Below are 23,438 nucleotides of genomic sequence, written 5' to 3' on the forward strand. Positions count from 1 at the left end.
GTTTTCTCGTGGGGCCCAAAGGAGACTATAACATCAAGAGCCTTCCTCGTCCCTCTGGGCAGTGAGACCTCATCCATTCTGGGGAGACAGCCACATGCTGTCTGATGCTGACAGGCAGAGAGACAGGACATTCAGTGATTCGGGGCCTGCTGGGCTGGGAGCGGCCAACAGCAGGGTGGGGCCCCCCCAAAGCTACTGCCTTTGTACCTCCTGCCCCCTTATCCTCTTCACTTCACCAGGACCACCTACTGCCAGGAAAACCTCTGGCACCTCCCGGGTCGCTGTGCCCTAGAGAGGGCTGCTTCCAGAGGGGGAGGTTGTGGGAAGCAGGAAATGTACCCACTCCTCCCACCACACCCCCCCATGGATAGTTCATAAACTCAGACAGTCTGATTAACTAATTCAAAATCACCTCTGAGGATTAGGGTGTCGCCCCTAGGGAATATCTATATTTTAACAGAAAACCAGGGAGCCCGTCTCCCTCTCATGGTGGAACGCTGGGCCCTGACAGCAGGACCTCCAATCACCAACCACGTCAACATAACACGTGGGTTTTATTCTACTCGCCCCCAGCCCTCTCCCCAAAATGGAGGGCTCTCCGAGGTTCTCAAGAGCACCTGAGTCACACGTGTAACCCTGACCTTGACAACGTACAAAGACCGAGAAGGTCCCGGGCCTGGGCCCCGCCGGAGTCTGAAGGACTGGCAAGGTCTCCCCATCTGCCTCCCGGGCTTGCACAAGATGGTTTAAAAAAACACTTAGTTCCCGCCATGTGGAAGCCTGTGTGGGCGCCCGGGCTGTGGATCGTGGCAGTACCATCGGGACCACCACGGGGAGAACGAGGCGGCTGCCCGGCTCTGTGTTGGGACTCATGCCCCTCGCCAGCGCCTGCGAGGGGCCGTGCATAGACAGCTCCTCCGAGGCCACCCGTCCGCCCCTGGGGGTCTTCATTAGCCTAAGACCCGTCTCCCTGCACCTGCCCTCAGCCCCACAACTCCTTCTCCGTGTGGGAGCGAGGCTGAGGACCAAATCGGGGAGCTCCCCTGCCTCCAACGTTCCAGAGGAATCCTATTTCATGCAGAACAAACCCACCCTGCGCACAGCCTGGACACCCTGGAGGATCTGCCCCCACCCCCCACCCGGTTCTACTGGCCTCCCTCCCCGGCCCACGACTCTTTCTACTTGGGCCACAAGGGTCTCCTTCCAGCTTCCCCAACACACCAATCTCGGGCCCCCCTCAGGGCCCCCGGCCCTTGCTCTGCCCTCTGCCTGGAACACACGTCCCCCAGTCGTAAACGTCCAGGCCCCCGCCCCAACGCCGTCACCTCCGAGGGGCCTCCTGACCCCAGGTCCACGACTGCAGCCTGAAGTCACCCTCTTTCTCCTCTCCTTACCTCCCCCATTTGGGAGCCAGCCCCATGGGGACAGCCACCTGCTCCACCTCCGTCCTGCTGTGTGTGCTCAGGGCCCAGCAGGGTGCTTGGCGCAGAGCAGACACCCAAACACGTGGAGGGTGTGCACACGGTACCGGCAAATGGTTGCCAACAAGGTCACTTGAAAGATGAGCTTGCTCACCCATCACAATGCCCCATCGAGAACCATCTTACAGTACGCCCGCCAGGAGACGGGACACGGGCAATTTGGGACTTCATTGCTTGCCCAGTTACCAGGAAACCCTGGACAAAAGATCCCAGACCTGTGCCCTGACCCCAACCAGAATGTTCCCCCGGCTAGACTCCCAGAGCCCAGAAATACGCCCCAAATGAAGCAGAAAACTAGTCTTTTAAAAGACTCTTGGGGGCCAGTCCTGTGGCTTAGCGGTTGAGTGCGCACGCTCCGCTGCTCGCTTCCCAGGTTCGGATCCCGGGCGCACACCGACGCACCGCTTCTCCGGCCATGCTGAGGCCATGTCCCACATACAGCAACTAGAAGGATGTGCAGTTATGACATAACTATCTACTGGGGCTTTGGGAAAATAAATAAATAAATAAAAAATTAAAAGACTCTTGTTCGTGCCTCCAAAACCGACACTCAGTTACCCAACCTGTTAATATGTCTGTGAGCCGACATGGTAACAGTCAAGGAAAATTTCCTTCCTAAATTTATCGACACTGTTATGCAAGTCGGAGGCACTGAAACAGCACTGGCCGACTCTGCCCGCCCTGCGGTTCTGAGGAGTGCTCCCCTTGCCACAAACCAGTAGAGTTTTCTGCGCCCACATTTACTTGGTTTTCAGCACGTGAACAAGGCTGAGCTGAAGGCTTCCTCCCCTCCACCTAGCCACTCCTGTAACTGCCGCTGGCGGTCGGAGCAGACACGGAGGCCCGCGGTCCTCCCAAGCACCCTCACCCGGCCCCGCCCAGGCTGCGAAGGTGCACCACCTCGCTGAGGCCGGCAGGTAAGCTCTCCCAGCCCGGGGAGGGCTGGGCAGGGGGCCTGCGGACACCAAGGCCACGTCTCAGTCAGCGTCCGGGGCACAGGCCGACCCAGTCGATGGAAGGCAGATGCAGACCCAGGGCACAAGCTGTGAACACACTCACACAGGCACGTACACACATATACTCACACAATCACACGCAGGCACTCATACACAAACATGCTCACCACCCACGTGTGCACACACTCTCATATACCCATTACAACCATGCACATGCATACACACTCACTCACTTTCCCTCACATGCACATATGCTCACACTTGCTCACATCCCCACATAATCACACATTTTCACATACACCTCTGCACACATACTCATGTACACACATACTCTCACCCATGCATACACACACACGCACACACACTCACACACTGGGTTTCCGGGGGGTCCTTCATCCTTCACCTTCATTAGCTCTAAGCCCCAATGATGTATATTTTCCTCTCCATTCCTCTTCTTGTCTCTCACTCACACACACACACACACACACACACACACACACACACACGGGTAAAGATCTGGAAGCCATCCAGGTTCCCAGGGATCCCATTAACCTTTCGCTGGAAACAATCTCATTAGGAAATAACCCTCCTCACCAATATTGTGAGCCAAATGTCAGGATTTAAATATTACCCAGGCCAGGCAAAGTTATATCTAAAATGTTAATGGCCAAGGATTTAAAAACATTAGTGGTTTCTTCTGTTTCCCCACCGCGAACAAATTCAAACTTAAAGTAATGAGCATGTTTCTGAGCGTGGCTGACCGCGGGCCCCCGGAGCTCTGCTGGCTTCTGTCTTCTCCTTCCTGGAAACACCATCATCAGGCCAACAGTGACCACGAACCATAATGGCAAGACGGGTTATGCATCAACCAGTCATGATTAATTCATCAGCAAAGAGAGCGTGATGAGCAGGGTCTTCTGACAGTTTCTAACAACGCCAAGGAGGAGGGGATGGGGGAGAAATGGGGCCCTTCATCCTTCCCACTGTCACAACTCTCACCCCAGGAGGGGTGTGGACGCTCCACTGTAACTGGCTTCTCCCTCTGCTCGTTAGGACCCCACCTGCCACCCAACGAAGGACCAGGCTGTCGACAGGACTGCAGGAGGCAGAGACGCCCTCTGCAGCACTGGGAAAGCATCTTGGTGCATACTTGTGATGGGTTCGAGGAGACTCCAGGAGGCAGCTGGCCAGCACTGAGGCACAGCTAGTGACAAGCAGGGCTCTCCTCCTCACTGTCGGGCTCAGGAGAAAGGCAGGCTGCGAACGCCCCAGTAACAGACTTTGCACGGACCATCCGTGAGTCTGTCCACATGTCCCCGGGCCAGATCTGCACACTCGGCCTGTCACACTCTGTCTTACCCTTGAGGGGAGGAGCCCCAGGTGAAACAGCACTCTCACTGGCCCTCAGCTTCCTCTGAGCCTCTCCGGAAGTTCTTAGATTCGAGTTATGGAAATAAGGTCACATTCCTGCTCCCGAAGCCCTAATGTTTGAGAGCTCACTTCCGGGCCCTGGGGCGGGGTGGGTGGGGCCTCCTCTACACGGAAGAGTCCCCATCTCCTTGGTTTGTCCCTATCAGGGGCGCCCACCCCTTCCTGCCCCTCCTTGACAACTTCAACTATTTCTGACACCTCCCACAGCACCCCCGAGAGGGAGACATCCAGAATAGCAAAGCATTCCAGAGACGGCACAGACTCATACACCAGGGGACGGCAGCGCAGCTCTGCGGCTGAGCGCTTGCCTTGGGAACCTACCCGATCCTGTCCACCAGGTCCCAGAGCACGTTGGGCGTCGGCACCAGGGGGGAGCCGTCGTACAAGACCAGGGCCGCCCCCGTGGCAAGAGCAGACACCATCCAGTTCCACATCATCCAGCCGACCTAGAAGAGGCAGAAGGAGCAGGTGTCAGCCGAGCGCTGGGCCAGCTCCCGTCAGCTGTCACTCAGCCTCTCGCATCCCTAGAAAGCCACCTAAAACTGAGCCAAAAGTTGGTGAGAACCGCCCATGCCCAATGCACGATGCTTTGGCCCAGCAGTTCTACGTCAAGAGTGTACGGTACAGACAGGCTCACACGTGTGCACTAAGATGTGGCCAAGACTGTTCACTGCGGCCTCGCTGGTGACAGCGAGAGACTGAAAGCAACGGAGACGCCCATCGACGCAGGATGGTGCCAGGTGGTCTGGAACACCAGACACTGCGTCAGTGGACTCCATCAAAGGTTTAGAACAGCACCTGGCTCCCAGCGAGCATTCGGGAGGCAGCCACTATGCAGCCATGAAAAGAATGAGGTCTAGGTGGATGTGGAACATTCTCGAAGACAAACTTACGGGGCAAAACAAGCCCAGCAGAGGGGTGCAGCCTAGCCCCACTTGTACACAGAAAAGGGCAGATGTGTAAACACACACACACACCCCCCGAGACCGGTAAAGCCATCGACACGTCCCGCAAGAATACACAGAACACACACGAGAGGGACTGATGTGGCTGCCCCTGGGCCCCGGAAGACGCCAACCTCTCACCGCGTACCCACGTGTGCTGCATGAATGCAAGCACAGCTTTTCAAAAAAAATTTTTTAAAGGCCAAAAGGGGCTCACAGCCCCAGTGACAACGGGACTCCCATCCACACAGGGAGAATGTGTGGGCGGTCCCTGAGCTAAACAAATACCATGACAGAGCAAGGGAGCAGGAGGGAAGCTCCAGAGGGATCTCGGCCCGGAGGGCAAAGGGACAACCCCCCTCCGCGCCCTCAGCAAGGAGGCGAGCGGGCCCTGCAGCAAGACTGGAGCTGACTCCGCTGGGTGTCCCGGGCTTGCCCCACGCCCCCAGGTCAGAATCCCGCCAGGGCGGCGGGGGTGGGGGTGGGGGGGCGGTACCTGCAGCCCTGAGGTCAGCCCCAGTTAAGAACCCACAGGCAAGAGCACTTAGGACACAACCAGTAAGTCTAGCCGGCAAACCACACCGCGAAGGGAACAGGGGCCACACGAAAATGTCCAGTTAGCTGGGCTGCTTTGTTAACAGGTTTTAACGTCCTACGTTGAATCTCTTTAATTTAGGAATCATTCTCAAGAGAGGAACCCAGCGTCGCTGGGCCCGACGCCTCACAGGCCTGACTCAGGCAGGGCGAGGCCCCCACACCAGCCACCACCCGAGGCTGCTGTTGGCACCAGGCTTGCTCCACGGAAAAATCCAACTGCCCACTCCCTCACGGGCAGGACGCTTCCTGGAAAAGTGCAATGCCTGTGAGGACACTGCTCAGTTCTGAGACCTCCCATTGTGTCCGCCCCCTCAACGTGAAACCTGTCACTTTAACTGGCCATGTCCCGAGAGGCAGCTGAGTCAGGTATCAGTGCAGCTGCCGGCGCTTTCTGCAATTCAAAACGACACTCCAGGAACGCTGCGGGCTGTGGTTCCTGCAGGCAAAGGGCCCAGAGCCTGGTGGTGCCCGGCACCGCTGCCCCCCACGCGGGCAGGAAGAGAGCAGGGCTCTCCCTGAAGGAAAGCCAGGTCATTGCCCAAGCCCCCTGGTTGACAGCTGGGCTCACAGAGAGATGTGGCGACCTACCCCCGGTCACACAGCCAGAGTGCTCCCAGGCTCCCCCTCTTGCGTTTGCTTGGATCTCAGGGGTCTGTCCCCAGGGCCACAGCCAGGGCCCGGGCACCAACCTCACAGGATGGGGACATGCCTCCAGTGTTCAGTTTCCTTAAAAACTCAGTGCAGAATTGTCATGCAGGAAATGGAACCTCTTGACACTTGTGGTCTTGGAAAAAGTCGATTCTGAGTTCCCCTCCTTGGGATGAAATCCCCCTTCCTTCAACTTGTCCTAAGCTTTTACCTTTCCACGTCAAGGTCAGGCATCTCTCCAACTCCTGAACCCAAGGGTCGGTCTGAGGATGCACAGTCCCCACTAAACCCTGTAAACCGAGGGCAGAGCCCCACCCACACATCTCCACCATCGGTCCCGGCGACGGCTGACGCAGAGCAGGCACTCGCGGACGTCGGCTTTTGCGGCCGCCTGCACCCCCTTCCTCACGGGGGGAATGCTGCAGCCTTTGCAGGGTCTGGGGCAAACCCCTCGGGGGGAAGCTGAGGGGCCAGACCTCTGCCTGCAGCTTCTCGGGGGCTGGGCAGAAGGGGCACATCCCCTGGAGCAAGGACAGTGCACCTCGGGCCCTCCGTGTGGGGGTGGCTCTGGTCTCGCTGGGTAGCCCCCCTCAGGCCCCGACGGGTCTCCTCGCCTGGATCCCCAGCTGCCACAGTCATTGAGCCACCTCATGCCTCTCCCGTCACTGCTGTCATGACAAACAGCCACGAACTTCGTGGCCTAAAACAACACAAACTTATTATCTGAAAGTCCTGGAGGTCAGAAGTCCTCCATCAAGGTGTCGGCAGGGCTGCGTCCCCCCTGGAGGCTCCTGGGGAGAAGCTGTTTGCCTTTTCCAGCTTCCAGAGGCCGCCTGCATTCCTCGTCTCGTGGCCCCACATCACTCCGACCTCTGCTTCTGTCGTCACAGCTTCTCTGACTCGGGCCTCCTGCTCCCTCGGGCCTCCTGCCTCCCTCTCGTAAGGACCCGGGTCACAGCGGGCCACCTGGATAACGCAGGACGATCTCCTCATCTCAAGATCCTTAACTGAATCACACCTGCAGGCCACATAAGGCCACACACTCACAGCTTCTGGGGATTAGGACGGTGACATCTTTGGGGGCCGTTATTCTGCCTTTACACCACCCAAGAGCCTTCCAGCAAACCACTTTTCTGCCTGAATGGGTCAGAGTCACGATCTACTGTGCAACTAAGAACTGACATCCTCACGCCACCTTCAGCCGGCTCCTGTCCCGCTGGCCGAACTGCAGATCCCAGTCATGAGACAGCCCGCACCTCCAGGGGCTCAGGGGACCCAATCGGCAGTCAGTCCCCTGGGTTTCTCTAGGGTTCCCCAGCGCACTAGGTCTTCCAGAGGCAACCAGGGTCAACGGGGGAGCACAGGCCAAGTTAAGGAGAGGAGGCGGTGCCGAGACTCCAGTGGGCAGCAGGATGGAGGGGGAAGGCAGGGCCAGAGGGAGAGCTGAGGAGACCGAGGGACAGAGCGTCCAGCAGAAGCCACTCCAGGCGCGCAGCCTGGGGCCTCGTGTGCTCCTGCTCTTGTTATATGCGACTGAGGAGAGGCGGGAAGACGAGGAAAGACAGACGCAGAGGGAGCCCGCAGCCTGGCTACGCTGAAGGAAGCAAAGCGAGTCCTCGGAGGGACGCGGAGGGGGAGGGCACCCACCTAGTACACTCCCTGCCTCCACGCCTGCAGAGCCCACTCACCGTGGTGTAATACAGGATGATGTCGCTGCTGGTCGTGTCGCCGTGAAGAACGTGCTCCTTCAGGTGCTGGATGAGGGTGCCCTGGGGAGAGATGAGAGACTCGGTGACCCGGGCCGCGTCCTCTGCCGGCGCCCCATGCAGGGCGAGAAGGTCACAGACGCGCTGCCGCAGGAGAGGAGAAGTAAATCTCCGTTTTCTTTCCAGAGGAGGCAGACTTTTGAGCATCCTCACCTTGACGAGTGATGCTCCTGCCACCTGCCCCAAGAGTCGCTGAGGACCTGAGGGGAAGCCTCTGACAGCTCCTGCCGGCCCTCGAGCTCTGGGCACCAGAGTGCTGGGGAGCATCAGGGGACCCCAAACTCAGGCGGAGGGGAGTGAAGGCCGTAGAGTGGGGGTCACAGTTAAAGATAAGAGCGAAGATCAGGGGTTCCAGGCAACAACACAGCATCCAGAACAGGGCGCCGGCCCGCCCTGCCCCTCGCGGCGGACAGGGAAGGCGGAGGGCAGAGCAAGGCTGTCGCGGGGACTCACAGCCAGGGCTGCGTCTGCAGCTCCCTGCGGCCCCAGGTCAGAGCTCAGGGACGCCTTGGCCGAGGGGCAGCACGAGACCCTGCTTTCAGCTCATCTAGTCACACCCCCACCCTCCCACCCCCACGCTCAGTCTTTATTTTTTTATTTTAATGTTTAACGGGCAGTCTATTCGCGTGGTCCACAACTCGAAAGCACACACCGAGAGAAGCCTGCCCTCTCCCCTGCCCCGCACCCGGTTCTCCCGCAGCTGCCGGTGAACGGGTTTCCCGTGCTATTTCCAGGGAGAGTCCTCGCCTGTCAGCATCTACTGATTCCTGCCGGTTTTCATTGGGACGCACTGTCCTGCACTTGGCTGTTTCCACTTAACATATCCCAGAGCTCTTTATCAGGACACAGATGGGTTTTTTTTTTTTTACAGCTATATAGTATTCTGCTGCCCAGACCCACTCGTTGCAAACAACTCCGTGTCTGTCTGCAGGTGACAGGGTGACAGGGAGAACCGGAAGGTTCCCATCACAAGCACAAGCCAGAGAGCAGAGCAAGGGGGTCTACAGCCATGTAATCCCTCTCGGCCTCAGTTTCCCCAATTTACAATGGATCTCACACACGATGCTGAGGCTAGACAGGGGACGCTGCCCTTCCGAGGCCCCTGACAGGGCCAGACCACTGCACTCAGTCTGCTCTGCAAATGCCAGCACCTGGCCGATGGCAACGGTGGCCCTGTTTGTGTAGGAACGATTGGGGCTGAAGCAAGGACCCACGTATTAAATCCAGCCTTGACGACCCTCAGGGTACCCAAGAGAAAGAGAACAACAAGCCAAGAGGAGGAGACAACCCCTTTAAAAGCTCAACAGAAACAATCCCACCCAACAAATTCTCTAATTCAAGAGCCGGATCTCCTGGTCCACAGTCTGCCCCAGACGGCACCCATCACCAGGCAGGGAGGGCCGCCCTTGTGACCAGCCGAGCGTGGGCCCTGTAAAGCCAGGAGAAAGACTGCGGGGAGGGACAGGCCCTTTCTGAGGACTCCTCGAGGCTGCCTGCAGCCTCTAGGAGCCGCGTCTCCAGCGGGTTTATCGAGAGTGCATCACGGGGTGAGGGACGGCCTCCTCAGCCGGGGCAGGCACGGGCTCCTCTGGAAAGTTCCATGACACACGCTGTTCTCACTCGGGGTGGGCAGGCAATGATTTGGGGACAACAACATTTCAGGAACACTGTTTTTTGTTTTTTTTTTTTAACATTTTCTTTGCATGTGAGGAAGACTGGCCCTGGGCTAACATCCTTGCCCATCTTCCTCCACTTTATACGGGAAGCCGCCACAGCATGGCTTGCCAAGCAGTGCGTTGGTGCATGCCCGGGATCCGACCCTGCAAACCCCAGGCTGCCAAAGTGGAGCGCGTGCACTTAACCACTTGCGCCACCAGGCCAGCCCCAGGAACATCCCCCCATTGTCTTTTTTACTTAAAATCGGCATTTAATTTCAATCTGTACCTTCATCTACACGATCTGCTGCAGCGTGGCCTACTTATAACCCACATCTGTTCATCTGTCCATTATTCTCATCCTCTCGGGGGCAGAAACAAGCCAGGCTTTGCTGCTCCCTCAAGAATCTCTCTGTATGAACCTTAACAATTCACATTGGTTTTTCCCGTAATTAAATATTTATGGCCGAATCTCAGGGTAAGGAACTAGGAGCAGCATGGTTTCCTGGGCCTCAAGCAAGAAGAGTAATTTAATTTAAAAGGAAGAGGAAAGCTGCTTTCTGAGGCCTTCTACGGACTTAGAAAACACAAACCAGCAAACAGCCAACCAGGAAGACACCCTCCCCAGTAAACCAGAGGAACTGCCAATGGTCCCACTGCTGCGGCCTTTCACCTCGCTGTTCTCAAGTTTCTTGTCAGGACAACTCTTGAAAATGGGCAAGATGCTGAGTCACTTCTCTGGAGATGCAAGAGCCCAGTGAAGACAGAATAAGTATAATTTTTCCTGATTTTTCCATACTCTAAATACACCAGGCATGAGGACTTTATGAGCACGCTACATTATATCTAATATATTTTTATGTTCCTCTCCTAAAAAAGTGACATTCACTATGCAAAAAGCACTAAAAATAAAAGTACAGTGAGACATTTCAGTTTCTCCTAAAAAGTCCGTTCTTTTGCCCACACACCCTGCCCTTGTCTGCAAGGTTCGTAAAAACGCTCCGCGCTCTGGCTCGCCGTAACACGCCTTGACCAGGCGGACCGGGCTCCCCTCTCCAGGGACAACGCGATCCCAGCAACCATAGTGAGCGGCATCTGAGACTCTGCCTGCCCCCGACTTGATTTAATAAAATAGGACGGTTTCCCTCCTAAGAAAAGGCAGGTCAGTGTGGCCAGTGTCACTTCCAGAAATAAAGCCTCTGGCCTCTGATGTCCCCGTGCCCCGTGCCCGTGGTCTCCGGGGAAGTCACCGGCTGTGCATGAACAGGCTCTTGTGCATCTGTAACATTTCATGACCTGCCATTGGACCTTCCGCGCATCCAGATCCCGGTAATAAGGAAGCTGTGTTAACTCCTTTCCCTGTCTGATGAAAACACTGTAAAAAGCTGTATAAAGCTTTAAAATGATTCAAATGTAAATGGTTCCTTTTTATGGAAGGGATTCAAACTGCTTCTAGGTATAAGCAGACCTGTACCTATACATTTACCTGTAAAAGGTAAATGAGCTAGAATAACAGAAATTTCCTACTTCACTTTCAAACACCAACATCTTATTAAGCAACAGCGAGAAAGCAGTGTGAGGACGTGAGACTCCCCACTTGGCTCATTCTCCTCTTCTGAGGAGGGGGAAAAGAAGGATACGACAAGGTTTGACCAAGACACTGCAGATCTTTCTCCTCCCTACAGGCCAAGCCAACCGCCGGAGAGACCGGGAAACTGGATGTGGAGGGAGCCACAAAGCTGGCCCGGCAGGAAGGCCCAGGCGACCGGAGAGGGAGTGCCCGGCACACGGGGCTGCGAGGGGGCCGGCTCCCTACACCAGCCCAGGGGAGGTCTGGGCCCGAGCCAGACGGAAGCAGAGCAGGACTGGAGGAGGTAAGACGCGATCGCAGCTATCAGAAAAGCAGCAGATTCACCCAGGAAGTGCACCTCTGAAGAGCGACCCAGTCAACGACGACAATGAAACACACCGGCCAGGCGCCTCCTGCCGTGACACACTGAGACGGACACAGCTCACTCCCACGGGACGCCTGCCCCAAAGGCGCGATCCGGACCCAATCCTGAGGAAACATCAGACAAACCCAAAGAGAGCCGCTGTGCAAGACAAGGAGCCCGGACTCCTCAAAACGTCAATGTCGAGGAAGACAAAGGGAGGCTGAGGAGCAGCCCTGGCCAAGGACGCAGAGGGTGACAGCCGAGCGCCGCACAGCCAACATCGCTGCAGGACGGCGCACGGCTGATGTTAGCTGACGGTGTCGCACCAACGTGACTTTCCTGGCAGTGACGACCGCACGACAGTTCTGCACGAGAATGTTCCTGTTCTTGGCAGACGCACGATGAAGTATTCAGGGTGCAGGGTCAGGACGTCTCAGCTTTCCTCGCAAAGGGCCAGCAAAACGCAAAATGACAGTGATAATATGTGCACGTACAGAGAGAGAGATGTGAAGCAGAAGAGGTTTTAAGAAAATGTGAAAACGAGCATGTTAACAACAGAGGCGTCTGGCTGAAGTGCCCCGTGGAGCTCATCGTGCTGTCCTCGGAGCTCCTCCACAGGCTTGAAATCTTTTCAAAAATAAAAGGCTACAGTCACTAATCTATATGCATAAAATCTAATGCTTAGTAGATATGTACTATTTCAGGTGCTTTAATAAAGATGGGCTTTTGATTAAATAAATAGAAAAATGGAAAGTATGTGTTGTGGGCAAATCACGTTCCCCCAAAGTTCATGTTGAAACTGTAATGCCTAGCACCTCATAATGTGACTGTATCTGGAGATGGGGCCTTTCAAGAGGTAAGTTAAAACGAGACCATCAGGGTGGGCGATAATCCAGTTTGCCTGATGTCCTTATAAAAAGAGGAAATTTAGACACCAAACAGACACCATGGATGTGTGCACAGAGTAAAGACCACGTGAGGACACAGAGAGAAGGCAGCCGTCTGTAAGCCAAGGAGAGAGGCTCAGGAGAAACCAGCCCTGCCCATACCCTTGTCTTGGACTTCCAGCCTCCAGAACTGTGAGGAAATTTATTCCTGTTGTTTAAGCCGCCCAGCTGTGGTATTTTGTTACGGCAGCCAGAGCAGACTAACACAGCATGGTAAGCTCTTCCTCAGTTAGCTTCATTTTATAACATAACCTAGTGGCTTTCAAATTTTTTGACCACAACCCACAGTCAGATATAAGTTCTACGATGCCACCCAGCACACACACATAATCCATATGTGCACTTATATATTGACACTTTCACAGAACACCACCAACACCTCGTGTAACTTGTGATGCGCTGTATTTTCTCTTCTCATCTATTCTGTTTCATTCTTTTTAAAATGCGGGCAGGGCCCGTCCACTGAGTTCACAATCCCCTAAGGGGTCATGACCCTACAATGTGAAAGACACTGGCTGACCCACCGCATGCCTTGCCACGGTGGCGCCATGGAGCCTCCCACCCATCACAGTGGTGACAGGCACACAGCAGCGCCCCACTGCCCAGGCTCCAGTCCAGATCTCCACGAAGCTCCCCACTTGACGAGAGGGCCGCACGCTGGAACCTCGGGGATGGGCGCAGCCTGACGACTCGGACGCCTGCCTGCAGCAGCGGGGAGCCCCCGAGAGAGCAGACAAACGGACGCGGAGACCTACCCCAGCGGAATGCACCATGCACTTGGGCGCTCCGGTCGTGCCCGAGGAAAACATGATGAAGAGCGGGTGGCTGAAGGGCAGCTGCTCGAACTCCAGCTGTGGGGCCTGCTCATCCCTTCCGCTTGCAAGAAAATCATCCAGAAACACACTGTGGGCAGAACACATGGGAAACAAACAATGAATGTTCAGAACACCGGACGGCTCTGCCGAGTCCTCCTGGCCAGACTAGCCACTCACGCCCTCCACTGCAACCTCCTGAGAGCCTGGGTTTCCAGGAAACTAACCCTGCTTGGAAGCTTTACTCGAGGGAGGGGAAGTCGAATCTCACAAGTTCACACCAAGTGAAGGAGAGAAAACTCCAAGTTGCTTTATGAGCTGCTGACAGGGCCAAGGGCTGTCTCTTCAGAGACTCTTTGAGGAGCTTTAATAAACTGTGGAGAAAGATCACTTACAATTAACACGTCTGCTGTTTGTGTGCAAACTCTGCTTGTTTCCAACAATCACCCTAAGGGAAGGCCAGCCAAGCGGGTCTGAATTACTGCCTTCCCCACGGGAAGGGAGGGAAGGAGGTGCTGCAGTCCCGAGCTTTTCCAACACGTGAATGTCACAGCAAGAAGGTGGGGCCGAGATCCGAAACCCACAGTTTCTATGACAGAATAGCTGCGAGGCAACCATCCTGTGTCACCACTGATTCACTACATCGGGAGGTGTCCAACAGCTAGGCACAAGTGTCGTCCAGGAACAAGTAAAACGCAGCCTGGCTACCGACCACCACCTACGGAATCTGCCCGGCCGCGCCCCCACAGCTGACGGGCAGGTCAGTGCCTGTGGCCCAGAACCACCAAAGGGGCTACACGAACAGATCTGTTTTCTGAGCAGAAACAGGTCCGTGGAAGCCGCAAGGCCATCTGGGGCGAGGTGGTTTCTCTATTTTGAGATCAGCAGAACATCGATCCCAAAACACCAGCCCTATCCCTCCACTGGTTTAAAGGGAAAAGAAAGAAAGAAAAAAACATACTGTTTTGACAAATGGGTCTTTCTCTCTTTGAAGGAAGGGGGAGAAACCAGTTACCCTCAGCCTGCAGCAACTTGCTCAGGGTACTTACCCCGAAATACACACGCATGGGTACTGAAATGAAGAACTGCACCACCTCCCACGGGAGGGCGTCGTTAAAGAGGATATCTCCTGGGGGAGGCGCAGTGGTTTAAAAAGGGCATCCTGAATAATTCGACTCTGAGCGGTAAACAAACAGCCTTCTGCTCCCGAGCGTCAGGAAAATTATTCACTGTGGAACTTTCCAGCCAATGAAAGCCCCATCTCACCTCCACCTCCCATATGAATCCCATTTATACCAAGTGCCCAATCTAATCGGATACTTCACACAGAGAAAAACCTTTTCTTTCCAACAGTCTATAAATCATGGTTAACAGCGATCACTTCTGTTGCTCTTCTAAAAATGAAAAGCCCGAGGGGCCGGCCCGGTGGCGCAAGCGGTTAAGTGCGCGCGCTCCGCTGCGGCGGCCCGGGGTTCGCTGGTTCGGATCCCGGGCGCGCACCAACGCACTGCCTGGTAAGCCATGCTGTGGCGGCGTCCCATATAAAGTGGAGGAAGATGGGCACAGATGTTAGCCCAGGGCCGTCTTCCTCAGCAAAAAAAAAGAGGAGGATTGGCGGATGTTAGCTCAGGGCTGATCTCCTCACAAAAAAAAAAAAAAAAAAAAATGAAAAGCCCGAGGGGTGGTCCCCCTCCAGGTCTCCGCCCATGGGCACCAACGTGTCTTTAGTTTATCTCTGGCATCTAGCAATCAAAAGATGAACAGCAAGGGGGGTCTAATGCCCAGGGTTTAATGAGGGAGCTTTGCATTGTATAAAGCTAAATGAAGTGGCTAACACAATGCTACTGGATGCTCTCATTTTATATCAATTACTGATAAAGACACTCAGAAAAATACAAGGCGCCCACTGTGAGGCCAGCAAACAGTCTGGTTTTCCTCCTGGCCTCTCTGTGTCGTGGCCCCACCAATAAAGCCCGGGGAGCTGTATTTGCTGCATGAACTAAGACCACGGCTCCGTCATCTGGGTGTAATTTATCAGAGTTCCCGCAGTCTAGGGGACCAGTCCCAGCCCCCGGGCCTGCCTGTAAGGACCCTCACATCCTGACCCGGGCGCTCCAGGAGACAGAGCCCACTCCAGCCTGCGGCTGTCACCTACTCATAGGACAGACAATATTACTGAGAGCTACTATGTGCACTTTGCTCAGCATTCGTTTCCTTAATCCTCACAGCCAGCCGGTGAGGAAGGTACTGTTATTGTCCCCATTTTACAGATGGGAAAACCAAGGCCCAGAGAGGTTAACCACTTGCACAGGGTCACACAGCTGAGAACTGAACCTGAGCAGTCTGGCCTGAGACCACAGCCCTCAGGAACAGTCTCTTGGCTTGCAGCACCCTGCGGCCTCTGTCCCCACACCCTGCTCAAGGTCACCTGAGGTGCCACCTCTCCAGACCCCACAGATCAACAACCAGGCCCTTCTCTCAACTCCTGGGCACTTCCTGGCCCCACCCCCAGCAAGCACGCTGTGTCTACTGCCTGCAGGTGTCGCGTACCGCCCACTTGCGCAGCCCCCGGAGGACAGCCCTCAGGCTTTCCCCCTCTCAGCCCCCAGAGAGCGCCTGCAGGAGACGACTAAGCCAGGCGTCAGCTGATGCCTGACTAAAAAGGCCTCTGCGATCTCTGCCCTCTCCTCCCGCAGCAGACACAGGACCCCTGCTGCACCTGTGCAACCGCTTCCCCCAGGACCTGGAGGGGCCGCCTGCTCACGAGGCTCCTGCCCACGGCCCAGACACAGGCGAAAGAGAAAGGTTTACCTGCGAAGGTAAACACACCTGATCTCGCGACTCTCCCCCACGACTGATTCGAGAAAGAAGGAAGGGGTGTAACTCCAAGATCTTTGGGAAGAATTCAACTTTGACCAAACAGTAATCCATTTCCTTAATTTCTATTCAAAATTAAGATGCTCACTATTCTATCTGGTACTCAAAGCATGTGGTGTATGAGCTTACAAACGTCAGAAAAGCAAAGGAAGATACCGTTAGCAAAGGGGACAAAAATGAGGTTCTAAAAGGGAAATACACACACACATACATACATATACACACATATACAGACACGTGTACATGTGTGTATGCCGTGCACGTGTATACACTGTGTGCGTGCACGCATATGTACACACGTGTGTGCACATACACATGTGCACATGCATACACGCATTAATTACCACTCAGAACTGCTGTGGCCAATCCAAGGAGCCAGGCCCCACCACTTCAAAGGGACACCAGACAGGAAGCATGAGGATTCCTGGGACCTTCTCTCTTCTGCACTAATTCGCTAGGTGGCCTCGGGGGATTCACTCTGGGGCCCTCAGGTGCCCATCTACAAAACAATGGCTTTAGCTAAAACCTCCTGCACCTCTACAAGGCTACGACTCCAAGTGGCAGGGTTCACAGAACCGACCGCCCAGCAGGACCTCGAGTGGCCTCCGCACGGAGCCAGTGACCAGCACGTGGCCGGCTTACCTATTTGGAATCTTCGAAATGTCTATCTTCTCTCTGGAGGTGACGTAGGGAATCACCACCACTTTTTTCAAGTCCGGTAGACCTGAAGGGGGAGAGGAGAAGGCGTAGTAAGCTTACAGACACGGGCACATAGCTGCTGGGTTTTTCCCCCCCAAAATGTAACACAATCTAGGGAAGAGACTAGCTGGTCTCTGCAGCTTATAGCTTCCAGGGGTCTTTGTGACTCCTAGGGGGGCTCCCATCTCTGCACCCCGCCCCCCGCCCTGCCAGCCCAGACCCGGAAGAGCCACACACCTTTAACGACCTGCTGCAGCTTGTCCATGTGGCCATGCTCTTTGCGGTTGTACACGACGGCCTCCACGGAGAAGAGGAGCTTCGGCTGAATTTGAGAGAAGCGGTCCAGCACACCCTGGAAGTGGGAGGGAGGAGTCGTCATTGGTCATGCAGAGAGCAAAAACTCTCAGCAGCCAAGGGGACCACTGCATTTCAAGGGAAAGCACAAGCAGCACTCTCAGCGCATTCGCCACGTTCCTGCGTCCCCGTCCCCAGCGGCCAATACAGAAAGCCAAGCAAAACACCACGCGCACCCGAGAAACGAGCGTCACTTCAAGGAAAGCATCGATACGAAGAAATTCCAAAAGGACTTAGAGACATACAGTGAAATAGCGAAATCCAATCTGTAAGATGGGAAAATTACAGAGTGCGTATTTGCACCAAAAAAAACTCCCCACTTTGCAGAAAGGCCGCTCCTGCACGTATAACAGAAGGGTCACCTGCGAAGAGGCAACTAGAGCACACGGAGTGGTCCCGCACTGCAGTTCTTTAACCTTCAATTAAGGGTACCTGGATCCCCCGAGGGGTACTTTTTGCCAACCTAATGCATGAACCTATAGATGTGTTTACTAGTAAACCAGCCCCACTTTAAAAAGCAGGCTCACCACACTCAGGAGCCCGTCTACACCACACACGGAACCCGCTGTCCGCCAAGCACACCTCTCTCCCTCAAGAAGGCAGGCCTCCCATGCAGGCTGTGGAACTTGCTCCTGGAACTGACGTGAACTGACAGCTGCAGCTCACGACACACTCGATACGACCTGAGTGTGATCCTGAGGGGACAGGTTAAAGCTCTCTCAGACAGGTCTTCTCAGCTCCCCTCCCAGCCTTCAAGTTCAGAACATGCCGGGGCCTTTTCAGCACAAAAACGGCAGCTGGGAAGGCAGCTCCCAGAATGGCTCTTCCGTCCCCTCGCCCGTCAGCCCAGTGCAGCGGTCCAGGTCCAGCGCCCGGGGGACTCCAAGGGCACAGCAGTGAAGCCAGAACCTCTGTGGAAGGTCTTAGCGGGCAGAGGCCTCCACCCTGCTATGTGTTAGAGCCTCATGCGGCGGGACCATTAACTAAGCTCACTGGGATAACTAATTAACTGATCTGGCGGGGGCCAGGCACTGGTTCTCAGAGCGCCCCAGGGAGGAGCCAGCAGAGCACACATCTAAGACAGTAAGTAGGGAGCCCCTCAGAGGGGCCCCAGCAGCGACAGCATCCATCTGGGGCCCTAGACCTGCTGAATCAGAAACTCTGGGGGCGCCCGGCAACCTGTGTTTTCACAAGCCCTCCGAGTGATTCTGATGCACAATAAAATTTGAGACTCTCTGGGCTAAAGGTTCAAGGACTGAGATTCTACTTTCAATGCCGCCCAATTTGCATGCCCAGAGGCTGAATTAACAGAGAAGAGTTGGGGGGAGAAAGCATTTGCTTATTCCATCTATGATGTGCCAGGCACCATGCCAGGGAACCAGACAGACACTATCAGGAAAAAAACAGGGAAACAATTATAAATGTTATTGTTTTCAATTTCCAACTGTTTTCAGAGAACTACACTCAAGATTTAAGTAGCCAAGGAAAAGAAAAGAAGGAAGGAGCGAAGGAACCAATGCCATCAGGACAAACTAATGGTGGACTTGATCAATAAAACCAAAATCTTTTTTCCAAAACATAAATGAAATAAACCTCTTGACAAATATGATGAAGAAAAAAGATATTTCCAGCTAGCACTTACATACTACTTATTCTGTCTCAGGCACTGTCCTAAGCACATGGCAATATCCACTCGTGTAATGCTCAGAGCAACCTCTGACACAGGTAGAATTACTGTCCCCATATTACAGATGAATAAACTGAGGCACAGAGTCACACAAAATTAGAAATCACACTTTACTACAGAAATAAAAATTAAGAAATGAGAAAACACGATGCTTAATTTCGTTAATAAATTTTAAAATCCAGATGGAATGGATGATTTCCCAAGAAAATATAAGCTATCAAAATTGACTCCAGAAGTGGCAGAAGAGCTGAAGAGACAATAACCAGGGGAGGAGAAGCTGGCGAAGGCCCACCTCTCAGCACAGACACCAGGGTGGGCAGAACGGCAGGCAAGCGCCAGCACACCTGCACGGACAAGAATACTCCTCTTACACAAACCATCACAGAAGACAGGAAGAGACGGAGAACACACACACAGAAAAGCAGATCACAGACCAACGCAGTCTCCCACACTAACAGACTAGAGGGGAAAAGTCACAGGACTATCTTAAGAGCTTTCGATAAAATGCAACATGCTGTCCTCACAAAAAGCTTTAATAGGCTGGACGCTGAGGGAAACTTCCTCACTGACAAAAGGAATGTAGCAGAAATGACGGTACAAGACAAGAACGTCCCGGAAAGACAAGACGCCAGCTCCTGGGACCAGCTGTCGACACTGCAGGGAAATGAGAGGTGTCAAGACCGGGCTGGAAGGAAGCCACCAGCCTGCCCACGCAGACGATGGGAATGGCTACGTAGAAAATCCACGAGAATCGCCAGGAAAACCGTTAAACTAATCCTGGTTAGGCAAGGGGGCCACAGACAAGGGCAGTGCAGCAAGATAGACGGTGTTCTTCAACCCCAGGACTCCAAGATGGGCTGAGAGTCCTGGGTTTAGCTGGAAGCAAATTTCTGCCAATAAAAATCCCTAGTAATTGTGAGTGCTGACCACGTGCCAGGCACCCCTCTACTGCAACAACAGGCACTCACACCCTCGACCTGCACCCCCAGGAGAGGGCAGCACTATTAGCTCCACATCCTTGATGAGGCACAGCCAGGCTCAGTAATTTGCCCAAAGTTTCACAACTAGCCAGTGGCAGAGCGGGGGTTGCAGGCTGGTGCACTTAACCACGGTGCTGTCCCCTCTAAGACAAGACTGACCCACGGCACAGGAAACCAAAGGGCAGCAGAAGAGGAGCGGGGGCTGAGCGACTCGGCAGAGACGAATCAGGAGGAGGAGAGCACCAGCAAGGTCCAGGCAGCGCCTCTCCCCAGGCGTCAAGCCGGGCGGGAGGGGAGAGGCCTGCAGCAGAAGGCACCAGAGCAAAGCCGGCAGGCGGAGCTGGGCCGAGGAGGGCAAGAGCCTGCCTGAGAGCCTGAGGTCAGGACAGAGCTGCACGGAGCCAGACTGGGGGAGCCCTGGAAGGTGGCGGCGATGTCCACGTGAAATCCAGAATCTCTCCTGCAGACTACCCCACGCGCAAGGTGGCAACAAATTCAAGGTGAAAGGACCCAGCCTACCAGTGACCCAGGGCTCAGAGGTCACAGAGGTGACCCTCAGGGACGGTGAGAGCGAACAGACAGCAAAGACGACAAGTGTTCAGAATCAGAGGTCTGGGCCCTGGCACCATGGGAAGACTCAGAGGTCCCATGTGTCGTGTAAGTTTCCAGGCTGGTCAAGATCTCTCAGCATCTGGGCCTGTTCTGGTCCAGGAGAAAGCTGCTGTCGAGAATTGCTTTCATGTTGCAACAAAACAAACACACCTGTGATGGTGCGCTGACCTGGATACGGTGCTTAGCAACCGACTGAGCGCTGAAGCCACCAGCCAGTGTTGAATCACATGCACAGCCACCCAGAGCGAGGAGAACGGCTGTCCTAGTTACACACGCACACCCACCCACAGCGACCTGAAAATGCTTTGTGAGCTCCTAGATGTGTGGATACCAGCGGTCGGACCCCCCAAACGTCTTTGAAAAAGCCACCCACTCAAAGGTACACAGTGAAACAAACACAAAACCAAAATGGCGAACAATGCAGGACTGAGGTCTCGGTGAGGCTGGCAAAGGGGGCACCTGAAGAACCACACAGCCCTCCCACCCGGCGATGCCCCCTCCCCAAGCCCAAGAGCATCAGGTACCCAAGCTGAGAGGGCGGGAGAAGTGCAGAAGGTGGAGGGAGGGGCACAAGGTGAGAAGAGAGGCCGGGGCAGGGAGCACGCAGGGCAAAGGGGCGGTGCGGAGGTGAGAAACACGTCCCCCAGCATCCTCGGGGACAGACGGTGTCCCCATACCTGCCTGAACAGCCCGCCGAGGACCAGTACACAGCATGGCAACCGAGACGGGTCCTGCGTTTCCAGCCCAGCCTGGCGAGGAAAGGTCACTACGACATTTGTGGGCAGGTGAATCCAAATGGATGGACACCCCCTACACTTGTAAACTGCCTGAGAGTAATCTCACATGCATGTGCCACAGTAATAATCACACGCGTGCGCCACGGTAATAATCCACACGCGTGTGTCATGGTAATAATCCCACACGCATGTGCCACGGTAATAATCCCACGTGTGTGTGCCACGGTAATAATCCACACACGTGTCACAGTAATAATCCCACAAGTCTGCTGCGGCAATAAGCCCCCACATGTGCCGCGGCAATAATCCCACACACATGTGCCATGGCACTAGCACTTACTTCGGAGTCCATAACAACCTGGCCCTCTTGTAACAAAACCACATAATTAAAAGCAGGATTTACAGAAGGGCAATTTCCCCTTTATAATAGGGATTTTCAGTGATTTGCAAGAGGAAACATGATGCAAAGTAGGAAAGACACTCTGTGTCACTGCAGATTTCAGACAAATCCCCTTTACTGAAGTTTAAAATGGTGATGTCAGAAAATAGAACAGGGGACTGTTAAGCAAAGATGTGCATCCACTGACGAGAACCGTCCAGAGCCTGCAGTCCCCGCTCTGTCCAGTCCCAGGCCCCACCATGTCATCAACTCCAGGAACACTTCCTGCCCGAAACCCAAGGGGCAAGCAGAATCCAACGGCCGACATTTGCGGCTCCAGTGCCACGGCTTCGTCCCAGGGCCTCACTCAAGCACACAGGTCCTGGTGCCCAGGTGAGCAAGCATAGTGTCTCGGTACCTCGACCAGGGCTTCCCGGCCAGAAGGCTCACCCTGGGAGCCGACGGCAGTGTGAGCAGCTGGGGGCGGAGGCACCATGAGGTCCCAGGTGCTGACACTACCTGCCCGCCGCTCGGCGAAGAAGAGTAACGCCGTCACTCGCGCACACGCCCACCCGTCTCCAGCAGGGCAGAGAGGGCTCTGCACCACGACACCAGCACAGCGAGCACCGATGCCCAGAACTCGGGGCAGAGGGCAGCCTCCTGGCAGGGAGGCACCAGGCCCCGTCCCTTTCTAACTGAACCAGGGTTCTCAGGCCACGGAGCCCGCACAGCGTCTCTTCCCGGAACCCAGCATGCTGAAGACTGCACCGTGGGGAGCGCAGGGCCGTGCTGCCACCTAGTGCGCACGCCGGCGAGGTGAGCAAGGCCCGCACCAGAGCAGCTCCAACAACAGCCAGATTCCAGAAAACCCTGGAGCCAGGACACGAATGTCCCCAGAGGCATCTGCTACAGAGCCATCCCCTGGCTGTGTCCTCTCCATGAGCAGAACCTGGGGACCAGAGTCGGCTGGCCGGCCCCTGTTGGTCACATTTTGCACAGGACCCGTGAGAACAGGCGAAGGCTGCTGATGCTACAGCCGAGCAGGAGGTGGCGGGACACTGGCCTTCCCCTAATCCCCCAACGCCGCACCCAGCGGCTCAGACACACCACCCAACTCCAACCTGGGAGCTCGGCCCACTGCTGAGTCGTCAGGCGAGGGCTGCGTTCCAGCCCCGGGAGCCCACGACCACTCCCCACGCCGCACACAGCTCTCCCAACATCCTCAAGACCGGCTTACAAAAAGCTACAAGTTCCAATTTAACTCAAAAAGCACCCACCTCCCAACTCATGATAGCAGCTAAAACATGACTGACCTCCGCGGGCGGGTGGCTGGGTGGGTGGGTCAGCGCTGTCCCAAACCCTGCACGAGTATTAACCCCGTGGTCCCCACAAGCTCCCTCCACTGGGCACCAAGGACACGGAGCCAGGGAGTGGCAGAGTCCGACTGGAGCCCGGCAGGAGGCGCCTGCCTCTACACGCCTTCACGAACCTCTCTCTTCCCGCTGCCCCTCCTGCACGTGAGGATAAATAACTCCTGCAGCGGCTCACGGCCAGCAAAGCCAGGCCACCTCTAGCCACTGGGCTGCAGTGACCGGTGCCCAGAGCAGGGGCCATGCTGAGAGCAGAAGCGGCCTGGCGCCAGCAAGAGCAGTCAGGGACGAGGACACTCGCCATGTCCTCTAACAGGGGTCTGTCCTTGTGGCTCCTAAGGCACCCTCACCCCCAAGGCTCTGCGACCAGGAAGGTCCCTGGTGGGGAGTGGGGGCCCCGGCACGCCCTGCTATGCCCCTTTATTCTCCACGGTGGGTTCAGCGAGCACGCCTTGCCCCTGCCTGGTCCGCTCTGCGCAGCTGGGTGCACCCTGAGCCCTTGGTCCCCTCGGTCCACAGGGATAAAGAGGCCCGCCCCACCTCCTGCCTTGCGGGCAAAGCACAAATTCCAA

The 23,438-nt window shown here is 55.4% G+C and overlaps 1 protein-coding gene across 6 annotated transcripts in view; it reads right to left on the reverse strand.

Moving 5' to 3' along the window:
• Positions 1-23,438, reverse strand: part of AACS (acetoacetyl-CoA synthetase) — a 66,886-nt gene that overhangs the window by 17,745 nt on the left and 25,703 nt on the right. For 5 of the 6 annotated variants that reach the window (XM_058531242.1, XM_058531241.1, XM_058531243.1 and 2 more), the window contains exons 6-10: positions 16,985-17,099; positions 16,691-16,772; positions 13,115-13,262; positions 7,746-7,826; positions 4,190-4,314 (exon numbers count right to left, since the gene is read on the reverse strand). In XM_058531242.1, the coding sequence (XP_058387225.1) occupies positions 4,190-4,314; positions 7,746-7,826; positions 13,115-13,262; positions 16,691-16,772; positions 16,985-17,099 (551 nt within the window). The remainder of the gene's footprint in view (positions 1-4,189; positions 4,315-7,745; positions 7,827-13,114; positions 13,263-16,690; positions 16,773-16,984; positions 17,100-23,438) is intronic. The other variant, XM_058531245.1, reaches the window with a different exon arrangement.

Source organism: Diceros bicornis, chromosome 35 (genome assembly GCF_020826845.1).
Source record: "Diceros bicornis minor isolate mBicDic1 chromosome 35, mDicBic1.mat.cur, whole genome shotgun sequence".
Taxonomy (NCBI): domain Eukaryota; kingdom Metazoa; phylum Chordata; class Mammalia; order Perissodactyla; family Rhinocerotidae; genus Diceros; species Diceros bicornis.